At 39.3% G+C, this 14,330-nt stretch overlaps 1 protein-coding gene across 1 annotated transcript; it reads left to right on the top strand.

Annotated features, from left to right (window-relative positions):
- The first annotated feature begins 4,115 nt into the window (after positions 1–4,115).
- On the top strand, positions 4,116–13,814 carry gipc3 (GIPC PDZ domain containing family, member 3). The gene is made up of 6 exons (XM_031859752.1): positions 4,116–4,418; positions 7,716–7,901; positions 8,006–8,186; positions 11,657–11,766; positions 12,266–12,347; positions 13,636–13,814. Exons 1-6 carry the CDS (start codon positions 4,125–4,127, stop codon positions 13,785–13,787), a joined length of 1,005 nt encoding a protein of 334 aa, XP_031715612.1. The 5' UTR covers positions 4,116–4,124; the 3' UTR covers positions 13,788–13,814.
- Positions 13,815–14,330: the final 516 nt, after the last annotated feature.

Here is a 14,330-nt window from a genome sequence, read left to right as displayed (position 1 = left end):
ATGTATATACATGTTGTGGTTTAATAGTATGGTTTCATTTTATTTGTCACATGACACTCTGCTTTATCCGTCAGAGAAAATAACTACTGGTACACCAGGGTGGGGCTGCTTTATATACTGGTTTACATCTACAAACGTAAAGCTGAATTGTATTGTAAGAGGGTTAACCTATCATATGCTGTATAATAATATGAATAATAACAGCGGAAAATAGCACACATGCTCATCTGAATAAGGTATAGGCCTACTGCTATTGTCAGTTATTTTTGATATTGCATTTAATCTTTTAAACCTTGATATTCCTCTAAAAAAAAGCAGTTGTAGAACAAGTAGTCAACCCCGCATAAGCTGGCAGCATCCATAAAGTTAAAAAGTGAAATTATTTCATGAATCATAATCAGCCCCAAAATGAGTGAGGCGCAATCCTCTTTCTATGGAAGTGGTCAGTGACTCCGAAGGCAAGTCAATTGCTCAGTTGATGGCTTTTTTTCTAATGCATGATACACTCAAGCTTTGTGCAGATAGCCCAAACTGCAGCAACAAATGGCAAAGTCACAAACCGACTGTACAATCAGCTAAATAAAGCGAAATCATCAGCTAAGTCACATTGTAGTCACACTGGTTGTCTGTGTGTTACTTGTGACTACCTTAAGGTTTTTTGTAAAATGTTATGTTGTGTTATAAAAATGTAATGTGCTCCAAAAGGGTGTTTTGTTAAAACAAGATTTAATATCATAAGATTGTTTGCGCTTCCTTTTTACAGCAATTACTCAAAGTGTCCTTAAGCAAGGAGTGTGACGGTTTTCTGACCCTGAACCTTGACCTCCATGTGACGCGGACTCCTCTATGAAAAATAAAATTATATAACACAGACCGTTGCTGACAAAGAAGGATATCCTGTTTTTGTAATTGTTACGGTTGAAATTCAGTTTACAAGTTCCGATATTGGCCAACAACATTTTACAACCTATCAAGTTCCTCAAATGTGTGTAGTGAATATTCATGATTTTTAACAGCAATATTTTAGGAATGACATTCTTTGGGAGATGGACTTTATTAGTCAATTTCAATAATTGTCCCAGACAAAGGTTTATGTTCATATATATACTTTTGGATATATATTGATATTTATTTGTACATAGTCTTTACGTCAATGATACGTCACATCATGACAAATCAGTGGGTTATTGAAACAGTTGACTCTGATTAAAACACAGCTGTCAGTATTTCCCTACTGTATGGATGGAGACCTTGATCACATATAAAAAAAGATAACCAATCATTATCAGGCGGCTGTTATGACAAATGCGTACACATCCTAGCAATGAAACCCCTTTCGTTCTGACCAGGCAGCCCAGGCGCTGCCACGCCACCAGCAACAGAAAAGGCAATGTATTATTTGCCACATGACACAGCAAACACACCACCCACCCACCCACTCACGCAGTCTGGCCTACACCAGTCAGCCCACGGTCTTCCCTTCCGTCTCCCCTGGCAGGAAACAAAGCAGATAGAGAGGAGGAAATCACACTTCGTATGTGATGCAATACGGGGGTGTAGATGCAGCGTAGGCAATAACAGGTTTTTCGGTGTTGATTCATCAGTGAGAAAGCTGGCTGTATAATTGGACAAAGTCGGGTACTACGCAAGGATCCAGGACTCACGAAAGCCCCATGGCATGTGTCAATTGGTTTGAGGTCCTTTAAACCATGCACAATACCATGACCACGAGGCCCCTGTTTTGTAGTGAAGACACTGTGTCAGTGAGATGTAATACTGATGCGGAATTTACATTCAGCTTAGTAGGCTGTCACTGCTGAATGATAACTGTATTTCCAAGTGTCAACCAGTCCCCAAACAAAACAAATAAGAAAATAGAATAAAAGAAAAATGTTTATTCATCACTGCAAATGCTTTGTGTCCTATGAGACCACACATTTTGCCAATATTAACACTCTGAGTCATGAATCCTGAATTATTCACCGTTGATGTATAGTCAATATTTATAAATGCCACGCCATCTCTTCAGAGCCAATGAGCTGAGAGTCACATCAGAAGGGCGTATTTAAAATGTACTTTTGCAAACAGTAGAATTATCATTGCAGCTTTCATTTGATGGCTCTTGATTTCTTTTGTACTTCTCTTTAATACATAACCAATTCCAGAGTTAGGACGCTTTGGCAGGCTGTTGCTGTTATGAATCTTGGATGTGTGCATACATTTTCCATTTTGCTTGCATTTATCCCAATAATTTAGACTTTTGTCTTTCAGTCATCTACAACATATGCAAACAAAGCCTTTGCCTTAAATTAAGGTCCTATAGGATGATAGCTGAGTTCCAACAAACATATTTGTAATAGTGCTGCCAGTTACACATCTGGGAAACCACAGTCAGTCTGTCATCTCTGATGTTGCCAAACTCAGGCATCTGTTTGCTTTAGACAATATGGATAGAAGTTGCCATGTAAGAAGGGAAAGTGAGATGTCCTTTGCTATGAGGATTATCTGTTGCAAAAGGAATGTTTTGTCATTGAGATCCTTATTATCAGCTGCTGGTGTAAACACTGACCTTGGGAGGCTGACAACACCTTGGCCTGGAAAACGAGGCTATGACGCACACACAGCTGCAGCCACGCACGTTACAGCACAGGTGTGTAGGAATGCTTATGAAGCAGTAAAAAAAAGTACATCTTAGGCTGTGTCCCTATTGTACAATCATGATTTGTACATTTCTGTCTTAATATTAACACCATACATTTATCAAATAATATTTTCTATTTCCAAACAAATCCCAATATATGTCAGTATAATACATTGTAAATGTCTGAGAGAAATCAGCAGATGCAAACATGTATTAAAAACAGTAAAGCATCATGTAGCTTGCATTGGAAATGTGATTACCATTCAAATAGGATAGATATTTTTTTTTACTTTAGACATTCAAATTAACCAATTACTTGAGCATCTTTAACCTCTTTTGGTACATAATATTCCTCCTGAAAGAATATTTGTTCGAAGGCTATCAGCAGAACAGAATTGGATTTTGCGTTTTTTGGGGGTATTTAACAGCTATTCAAAAGAAACAGACTGTTCGTAAAACATCCTTCTGTCATTGTACGCTCAACATTAGGGTCATCTGATGAGTGGAAATCCCCTCACCAAGCTATTTAAGTCATTTCTCTGTTTTATTCCAACTGTCTCAGATTCAAGTTATAAAGGAAATGTCTGTCTCATCATACATGATACAGTACATGAGCACTATTACCATTATTTGTTGCTTGTAAAGTAGGCATTTTGTTCCGATACTCCATTGGTTCTGGGAGTTTATGACTAAGATATCTTGTGTTATTTATTATTATGTTACGGGCTTTCCTGTCATGTGTACGCACATTTCTGTACAGTAAGGTTGGCAACTGATGCTTAAAAACTTGCCAGCGTAAGAAGCATTCAATTCCTACGTGAATTAAACATCTGTTTAGCGTCTGTAACTGTCATCTTTCGTATGTGTGGGCTGTCTGTGGGGTCAAAAAGGTCAGTGCGTCACGAAGGATTCACCCCAGCAACAGCCAATTTCATTCAATGAGGCCAGCGAAGGGGGAAGCACCTTTCTCCCTATCCAATGATATCATCTTACACTAACACTGGGACATTGTCTGTGGCCATCTCCAAGCGGCCCACTTTGGAAAGCATTTTTCAGATATGCGGGGAAATTTCACCCTTCAGAGGGATGTTCACATATTCAGGGACATGTATGTCTCGTGCCCAGACTGATATGGGGGATTAAAGTCTTAACCGTGTCATGTGTATGAAGAAACCTTTAGCTGATGTGTTTCTGTTTGCGTTCTCTATGCGTGAGCTGCCAGAAGCTCAGGTGTAACACATACAATCCTCATCTCAAAGCGTGTTGGGTTTCTACCCAGCAGGGTCTGGCTGGCCTCTTGCAGCTACTGTTACCGAGCTACTCTCATCACTAATTCATCTGCGCTCTTCACCCCAAAGCTCTGGGTGGCTATTTGGTTGTGTGGTTGGTCGGCTAAGCGGAGGGAAGGACAGAGTTTCTCTCTTTGCCGGAGCAGTGCACCACCAGGGCTCCAAGAGGAGGACCATACCTAAGCTGGGGCCCGATGCAGAACGGGGAGGCTATGAGCCCACAGGACTCGAGGGCAGCAGGGGCCGAGGCCGTGGAGGAGCAAAAGGCCCAGAACCAGAGCCAGAATCAGGGTTATGTGGAGGCCACAGCGCCTCCGCTTCCTCCTCCTTCACCACCACCACCAGGGCCACCAGAGTACCCGAGGCCTCGGCTCATCTTCCACACCCAGCTGGCTCATGGGAGTCCGACAGGCCGCATTCATGGATTCACAAACGTCAAGGAGCTGTACGCCAAGATCGCGGAAGTGTTCAACATTTCCCCCTCAGAGGTACAAAAAAACCCCAGCTTTGCATGTAAACATGATAAGGCTGAATTGTGGTTTCCAGTTTTGTGAGACATGATCGAGATAAAAAGAAAGGAAAAAAAAGGTGTTATTCCTTTCTTGCATTTGTGTTCGGTAGGCCAGCTGCAAATAGGTATTAGGTTTCCATTCTAGTCTATTTTCCATGATGCACTGTTGAAGATCATTTGAGCTCACTACTGTCTGCCATACTTTGTACTCGTCTAAGCCTTGACCAGGATCAATAATGGAAACAAATAACCAGATAACAATACGTGGTCAGTAAACACCACACATACAACACAAGAGCAAAACAAAACCAGGTGATGACAATTTTGCTTTGAAAGTTATTAAAATAACAAAAAAAGGGTAAAAAGATAATAAGTGCTCACTTACATTGATCTAAAGATCCTCAGAATTTTAAGCTATTTAAAATATATATATATATATAGACTATTACTGTACCTAACGCAGGTTTTCTTTTGTAATGTGGTGTCACCCAAGCCCAATCCAAGATAAACACTGATGACATCACAAGGATTGTTTTCTCAGACTTGACAAGCTCCTCCTGAACCACATTAGAAAAACGGTTTTCATAGTCGGACTAGTGCTCCACATGACACTGAGCGTAGTGAGTAGAAATGGAGTTCCCATCTAGAATACTTGAAGACGGAACATTACACTAAATATCTACATACTTCATCGAGTGTACCTGTAACAAGTAACTGTTTCTAAAACACTGTTTTAGATACAATAAAAGTACATTTCAGGTAAATATAAAATGATGGAACTAAACAGTCAATTCGTAGCACTTTAGCGGTTTGCTCAGGTTACAGCAGGAAGCTGCTCACAAGACCAGAATCCTTGAGAAGAAGTCGAGTCACTAAACCTTTAGCAGGTCAGGGCTGGCCAAACTACACTGCAGTCTGATACTGCTCTTAATGCTCAACACAACCAAAGGCCACAGGCTAGCACATATAGATGTCACAGATAGACTTATCATGGCTGTGCTCAGTTTTTCGATTTCATAAAAGCATTTTGATTGCACTTATCCGGACCAGATGGAAGTGGATGCAACAGTAGAATCATCAGAGTGTGTGGGAGGAAATTGATAGTTGAGGAAAGACTGTAGTAGGGCTTTAATTGTCGGCGACCGATTTTGTGTTTTGTGCATGTTCACGTTTTGTCTGCAGAAATTGTTTTACTGAATTAAAATGTTTGTGCAGTTCGATATTATACACAGGGATACACTTTTAAAAAGAGTTCAACCTGTTAAACGGATAGCGGTAGATGTGCTGCTCTGCGTGGTTCTCCATTATGGTAACAGAGCAATAAATATTCAACACTGACCTTATCTAATACTTATCAGTAATGTTATGAAGGCCATCATGAAGGCTGGAGATGAAGGGATAGAGACCGATGTAGATTTCATGGGAGCTAACCTTGGTGATCTTATCAGGCAACTACCAGATTGTTTCCTTGTCTTGTATAAGATTCAATTCCTAAATGCTAAATATCTATTATAGGAAGAAACTGTCAACTCATGTTGATTAACCCAGGCTTTCACACCACATTAAACCACAATAAAGTACAAATACACACCTCAATTCACTTGTATTCATCTTTTGATAATATTTTCACTGTAAACATCTTGCTGACAATCTTACCCAGAATAACTTAAGATGAGTAGACAGAAGAATGATTTGATATTGTTAGAGCTGTTTCCTCACAGCAAGAGGATCCAGTGTATCTGCCCGTTGTGTGCAGTCTGCCTGGAATTTGTATGTTGTAACTCTCAGATGCTCTTGTCCAATTGAATTAGACATTCTTAATTCCTGTGAATGTGTTTATCTTCTTATATATGTAAGCCTGTGGTAGCTAGTTGGCGGCCTGTCCAGGGTAAACTCTGCCAAGTGTGTCCTGGGATAGTCTCCATCCGTCCTGAAAGAATAAGCAGTTTAGATAACGGTCGGATAGATTACTGTAATAGTAAACAATGCAAGGGTTGGAACCTTACTTTGTAACCAATGCGTAATCATAAACAGTAAAAAACAATCTTTCAAACGTTGAGACTTTTAAGTTTGAGGTCAGAGTTTGTCCAAAAACAGTTTATATCTAATGCAAAACACTTGAGTTTTAAATAAAAACACGTCTTTCTTGTCTTGTATGCTTTGCTGTTCAAAGCATTAATAAGTCTTCAACCAATAATTGAATAGTTTTGTCTGGCACTGTATAAATAAAAGTTAATTTAGCTGCATGCATATCTATAAGACCTTGAACTGGAGTCTGAATTCAAGATACAAGACTTTCTATGGGAAATAACAGCCAATTAGTTGGTGATAGTGAGAAGTACAGCAGTTTCCTTGACCTCCTGTGGACTAAACGGCATGAAGTTACAGTACGGCTGGATGCCAAAGAGACCTTGGACTGCAGTCAGACCGTTCCACTTGCCAAGAGAATTACTATGAACAATATCTAACAGGAACTGCTCCAACAGAGTTCACTCAGCTTATCTTGAATTTCCATAATGGATTATAAATTCAAACTTAAACTTTAACCTCAGGTTTCAGAATATCAAACAAATTAAATTTGCAAACACAAATTCTTTTCAACAACAAAGACCACTATAGTTCTAAACTATTAATAAGGGTAGAGATGGTGTCAGGGAGTCAGATGTTCAATCCAACAATATGATTTGTGTCAATACATGGCTAATATTAGATGTAGTGACATTTGATGACTAATATATTTAGGACAAACAAGTCTTCATCTTAAGTGTTGATTACTATCAGCTCCTTATCATTTTGAATCAACAATTAAACTACAAACCCCGATTTAAGAACTTAACCTCTACAACAAACAAAAACATGTTCAACCAAATAGTCTGTATGCTGTGACTGACATAAACATTGATCTTGAGATATACAAAGACTTTTAATGAGTTGTCACATTCATGACTCTTAACAAAATGGCAACAACAGCTAAATCAAATGTTTTGCTCTCCTGCCCTCTGCTGGTTTGTCTCTATACAGCACAGCTACAGAAATTCTGAAGGGCTCTTTATGCTTTTGTAATATTATTATAAATTGTTTTATGTTTTGTTTTTATAATTAAGATTTAGAAATGGTAAATGTATTCTAATAATAATAATAATAATAATAATAACCTTCGTGGAGTTGTAATCTTTTGTATTGCAGATTAAACTCTGGACATCATATCATAAACAATCTGATATCTCACTGATTAACAGAAACACCGAACTAACTTTGGTGCATTTCCCTTTAGATCCTGTTTTGCACCCTCAACTCTCACAAAGTGGACATGCAGAAGCTACTGGGGGGGCAGATAGGACTGGAAGACTTCATTTTCGCTCACGTCAGAGGGGAGACCAAGGAGGTGGAGGTGACAAAGACAGAAGACGCATTAGGCCTCACTATCACAGACAATGGAGCTGGATATGCTTTCATCAAGGTGAACAAGTGACAGAGCTAATCAGGCTGAGCCTTGTTATCTCAATTTGTAGAAGGCTCCAAACTGGGAATCTCATGTGAAATTTCACAATTTGTTTCTTTCAGAGGATAAAGGAAGACAGCACCATAGACCAGCTGAAGACAGTATGTGTTGGTGATCACATCGAGGCCATCAATGACCAGAGTATTGTAGGCTGTCGACACTACGAGGTGGCTAAGATGCTAAAAGAGCAACCTAGAGGCATACCCTTCACTCTCCGCCTGGTGGAGCCCAAGAAGGCCTTTGGTGAGTAAAAAACTGTTTTCTCGATGACTGGGCCTCACTGTCGTGACCAAACGGGAGGTACGATCCATTGTTGCTGACCAGACAACAATTATAACCACATCAATGTCTTTATGTCTCTGATTATAACTGGCAGAGTTAGGTAAATACCCTTAGGTCAAACTAGGACTTGACCGTATGCTAAAATGCTTTCAGCACATAGTACCATAGACTGCTAATGCTTGGCATCATTGCACAATGACTTATTGACCCTTCCTTAGTTCATTCCTGAGAACCAGGAAGTGAATACAGCAGGGAAAAAGAAACATATCTGTTTCTACTTTTATTGCTATTCTAAACTCTCAGCACATGCTGGAACTAAACAGCTTCCCCCGCAGTGTATATCTTTTTTATGATAGCACTGTCCAAGCACCAACAGATTATTCCCAGGAGGACCCACCCTGTTGTCCATAGCTGCCTCCAGTGGTTGATGGATGTCAAGATTCTCTGGTCATTTTCCATATCTCAACAGCCAAACATGAAGAGATTACTGGCTATCTGCCAATGAGCCTGGAAAAGTTGTTAAACTATGCAGCTACAATTAATTGACCAGTGTTAAAGGCAGTGGCTGTTAAGCCTCAGCCTATGAAGGATTGTGTGTGACAGAAGATGCTGTGAAGTGGCTCTGCAAGGGAAAATATGGTTGTCAGTAAATACAGCTCTTTTTTTTACCAGACTAATCTGAAATATTGCAGAGAAATTACTGAAGTACTTTGGTAATAGTTTTTTGGGGAAAAATGGCGAGCATCGGAAATAACTTCTGTAAATTCAGTTACTGAAATACGCTTTCATTCTCAATCATGTACAGCCAGACAACATTAAAAAGAAGCTTTAGGTATTTTTCATTACATTGCAACCACAGGAGAATCCGAGGCTCTTCAAAAAGTAAATACTGCACAGCAATGCATTTCAATATTTGAAGTTTCTTTTAGTTTACAATTCAACTCCAGGCATAAGACATGCAGAACAGAAACGAAGCAAATCTTTTATGGGAATACAGAAACAACTTCCTGGAAGCACCTTCCATAGACAGGAACACACACACGCACATTTGGAGTCCTAAGAGGACTTTTTTTTTGACACTATGCCTTCCTTACCCCTAACCCTAAAAATAAACATCACAGAAACATACAGTAATTAAGACAAAAACGTCTTCCTTAACCTTAAAGGTTCTCCATACAATAGCCAGAACATTAATATAGCATCAACAAATATACTACAGGAGCACGCAAACTTTATACTACTACTGTTGTGAGAACTTACAATCATTCCCTGGAGGCTTATTTGGTGACATCACTCAATATCAGCCTCTTGTTCATGACCAAAATCTGCTCTTACACTGAGCAAGTTTTCGTTCACTTTGAACCTGTGACCTTGTTTCAGGAGAGTCTCTTGCACCATGAGGGCGCCCTCTTACCTTTTCCCTTTTCCTTTCCAAGAAATATTTTATCTGTCAAAAGAACAATAAGTGTGTTATTTATTGCATCTGGTGTAGAACATAGAAAAGAAAAAAGGAAGTTCCCTTTTCAGAGTGGATGTAGCAGACTGGGCCCCACCTGTCAGCAGTTTCACTTTTCAGACAGGAAGCTAAATCCATGGTCAACATGCTTATTTCCTGATAACAATAATATGGTACAGAATATGGCCACCATGCCTACTGATGTTATTGAGAGAGAGCAAAATAGTAAACAAAACAACCTCAGCTTTAGCCACTCTTGTTCTGAAGCTTTCGACTGTAGGAGTCGGTTTTAATTAGCGGAGTGAGTTTGCTCAGTTGTCATGGAACTGCTGATGTTCAAACTTATCCATGTCGACTTAAAAGTTTTGTTTTGTGAGCTACTGTGTTCATGATAAAGAGGCTTAAACAGAAACCAAACATTGTACACCATTCAGTGAACATTTTTATGCAAAGGATCTTGAAATAGGTGTTGGCAAACCACAACCTGGTCTTGGAAGTAACATCAACATCAACTGTACTGAGACATTCAGTATAGCTTTGTCTGCAGTTAAACAGGAGTAGCAGTTAGCAGTTTAGTTTTTGGCATAAGTTATGAGCAGAGCAAAACACATCCCCTCATTTCTCTGTATAAACCTGCCAGTCACAGTGTTCATGGGCGTGAAGTAAATCTCTCAATAATTGAAACACACATGATGGCTGGTTGCCAAATCTGCAAATTAGATTTCATGTGTAAAATGATTTATTACACTAATTAGACTCCTGAATGTAACAGAGCTGGGACTTCATTATGGCCCTAAATGTTAGAAATATTATTTTAATACTATGTGGAGTACAGAGAACCTTATTGTCATGGTTTCCAACAATTATGCAGTTGTAATGTACATTCAATTCCATTTAGCAGCAAGTGTAGGCAACAGTAAGCTTCAGGTCTGATGTCACTGGTCTACACTTTTGAGATTATCTGTCTAAATAAAGGTTATATATTATTCCATGTCAGCTTCTAAGGTCACACAAAGCAACTCATAGAGGGGGGAAAAAGTAGCTGCTCTCAGTCACATACACTGTTAGCGTCACAAAGCTGATGGTGACTAAGTTCTGACATCCCTCTGGAAAGGATTTACCAGATGTGCATTTCAAGCAGACCCTGGGGCTCAAATTGTTATTTTGAAAAAGAAAGTTAAGCATTCTAATGTCAAAACAAGACTGCGGCTATGCTAGCTGTGTGAGGCTATGCTTTGATCTGAATGCTAACATCAGCAGGCTAACATGCTCACAATTCAAACTTCAAGATGTGATATAAAGTTAACCATGTTCACCATCTTGTGTGCATTAGCATGCTAACATTTGCCAATTATCCCTAAAACACAAAGTACAGCCAAGGCTGATGGGAATGTCATTAGTTTATCAGGAAGGCATGTACTTGGATGAGGACGTGATGATGTGGTAATCAGCTGATTCACAGTCAACAACGCCATTGTTAACAAAAACAAAGTTAGAAACAGGCAACAGATGGAAATCCAGAAACAGATTGGCTTCAACGCTGTTTTTTGTTTAGATGAGACACAACATCACAACAGATTGCAAACTGAAATTGAATTAACAATGCATTGTCATGACTTTACCAAGTATTACTTATTCAAACAACATTTCATGTTATAAAACTAGCAGCATTATTGGGGTGCCCTCTGGTAAACTGAGGATGAATGTTTCGTCATTTGTGAGACAAGAAATACACATTAGTACAAGGAAATGTGAATTGTGGTGCCTTGCTTTGGTCTCTGGTAATCTCTCTTCCTCATGGAACCATACTGTGTGTATGGAGTTTTGATTTCTGAAAGAGCACTTTCTTGGGTAATGATAGAAGAAGAACACGATAGTAAGCATTAAAAGCCACCCACAAAAACTTAAACTTAAAAAAATAGTCTCTTTAATTTGATTAATGGTTAGCATCATGTTTCTGTGTGTGTGTGGTTAGACATGATTGGAATGAGGACCAGAGCGCCAAAATCTACTGAGGGCAAGATGGTGAACGGGAGGGAGACGCTACGTCTTCGCTCCAAGGGTGCTGCTACAGTTCAGGAAGTGGTGAGTTTCACACGCTTTGCTGGACAATGACTGCTTAACTTCCTGATGTACTCGGTCAGTGACATGTATAAGCACACACGCACGCACGCACGCACGCATGCACGCACACACACATAACTATTAAAATTCCTCATCGAACAATGTCTCTCTCACTTTCGCTGGAAGTGACCTCTGTAAACAAAGTAATTCTCACTTCCTACACTTCAATGCAGGATGTCTCACATAACACTGAACTATGAAGTGAATACACAGACCATATCCACTTGGAGAAAATTCGAAGGGTGAAAAAGTTCAAGAAGCAGTGAACACCTACCATCAATACTCAACTTCATCTGTAACTTTGATATATTTATACAACATAAAGATAAGAGATAAACAATAGCCCAAGATAATATTGGCTCTCACATGTTTTGGAATGAGAAGGAATGCTGTCGGAGTTTTTATCACCATATTTAACATTTTCATCAACACCTCTGTATTTTCCCATTCGCTTTGCCAGCAGAATGAGTTTGAAGAACAGGCCACTAAGAAAGTGGATGATCTGCTGGAGAGCTACATGGGCATCAGAGATCTAGAGCTGGGTAAGATCACACACATACATCTTGGGTCCTTAAAATAGACATCACCTTTGAGTCTACGTTTGCCATTGCTGAAAGGATGTTCACAAACAGATCCAGGAGTCAGTTGGGTCTACTGTGGGCTATGATAGCCTGACAAACTGCCTCACTCACTCTCTCGCATGCTGAGATAGGCCAGCCCACTTCATACCTGGGTCGGATTTAAAGGAAAATTCCTCCTCAGGATTTATACTTGCCACAGAGAATCCACCTTCCTCCAGGGAGCTGTAATGTGTGTGTGCACAGTAATTCATTATTTTTGGAGAACTTACTTTCCCTTGACCCTTTTGACCTTTGAGTTCTGATATTCCGAGTCTTCAGCATTCAGTGTTTCGTGGTGGAGGAAGTAAGAACGACAGTTATTTGACAAAAATATTTCAGCTCAGATCAGTTTTTTTCCCCCAGCGCTTTCATCTGCATCCTCACAGTATTCCTGTGGATAACGTTTGCTTATCATTTTATGCTCAATCGAGTAAACTTCACCTGCTATGGAAGACAGTAATAAGAGTTTAAAAGCTTCAGGAAAAGGAAACATGGAATAAACTATTACTCTCAATAACAATGTGTAAGCAGACATAAAAAGCAATTAGCAGCATCATTTGCGGGCTATTTTCTCTCATACACTGAATAACACAACAACCGAAACATTTTAAATCATTGTAGTTTATTGTGTTGTCAGCTCACATGAAAGGGGCTTCTCCATGCTGAAGGCCCTTGGAAGATTCAGGAATTTGAGTGGGACACATTTAAAATTGCCAGTGATAGCAGTTTGCCCTTTCCCATAGACCTCCAAGGCCAATGGCCTGATTTCCAAATAGACGGTTGGCTGTTTAGACTGCATTCAAAACAGGTTCATGATTTCTTAATCTGCCTGACTAAGATTTAAATAGCCTGACAGTGCATTCATATTGGGGATAACATTTAATTTTGCCTGCTGATTAACATTAAAATACACAATTTTTAGGAGATTTTGAATGTATTTCCTGCACATTTGGAAGGCAGCGGTGCACATTTAAATTCATGTTATGTTTGGTGGTTCATAAATACAGTTTGACATCATTGAGATTGCTCCCGAATCCTTTGTAAATCATATGATTAATTGGCCAATTTAATGAGGAAAAAGACTATAATAGGACATCTAAATGAGTATTTGCTGCATTGTTTTGGATTTGGCTGCTGAGAAAGAAAACTTACAATAGCTATTGTCAAAACTGGACTAATTAAAATCTGTCGCATCCCTTCTTTTCTGCAGCAACCACCATCGTGGAAGCCGGCAAAGACAAGAAGAACCCCGATGACTTTGCAGAGGCCTTGGACTCAGTTTTGGGAGATTTTGCTTTCCCTGATGTGTTTTTGTTTGATGTATGGGGGGCTATTGAAGATGTCAAGAATGGCAGAATGTAGACATTTACCATGAGAGAGAGAGAGAGAGAGAGAGAGAGAGAGAGAGAGAGAGAGAGAGAGAGAGAGAAAGAGTCCTTTGTTCTCTAGTTCATCCAACTGGGAAAACAAGAATGCGTAGAAACTTTTCATTTTTAATGACTTCCTTTAAAACCATAACAGGGACCGCAATCAATTCAACCATTTCCCTTTGAAGAGTTAAATTACAATAATTTGCCGATAAGCCAATAATAAATGTTTCTCTGAATGTTGACAAATCTTTACAATAAACATGGAAGATTGTTGTGTAGTTTTTAAAACACATTTGTTCTGAAATTTAAAGATTGAAATGAACCATTAAGGTGTAGGCAATTAGCCGATGATCTTGTTTAGGAAAAACAGTGACAGTGAAATTTGCTGGTACACAATACAGGCTAATTCCCATTTTGATCAAAGATAAAAGTTTACAAATGTTTTTTTAGGCCCCCATCCCTTACATATAGACCATTATGCAAAGGATATGTTAACAATGTGTCAGGAAACACAACCGCAAAACAGTGGACAATC

Source organism: Anarrhichthys ocellatus, unplaced genomic scaffold, assembly GCF_004355925.1.
Source record: "Anarrhichthys ocellatus isolate YVR2014 unplaced genomic scaffold, GSC_Weel_1.0 scaffold22, whole genome shotgun sequence".
Classification (NCBI taxonomy): domain Eukaryota; kingdom Metazoa; phylum Chordata; class Actinopteri; order Perciformes; family Anarhichadidae; genus Anarrhichthys; species Anarrhichthys ocellatus.
This window is presented reverse-complemented; position numbering and strand designations above follow the sequence as displayed.

Coding starts and splice junctions, on each gene's coding strand:
- gipc3 (XM_031859752.1), top strand. CDS start 4,125: ATGCAGAACGGGGAGGCTATGAGCCCACAGGACTCGAGGGCAGCAGGG. Junction 7,902..8,005: donor CTGGATATGCTTTCATCAAG/GTGAACAAGTGA, acceptor TGTTTCTTTCAG/AGGATAAAGGAAGACAGCAC. Junction 8,187..11,656: donor GGAGCCCAAGAAGGCCTTTG/GTGAGTAAAAAA, acceptor GTGTGTGGTTAG/ACATGATTGGAATGAGGACC.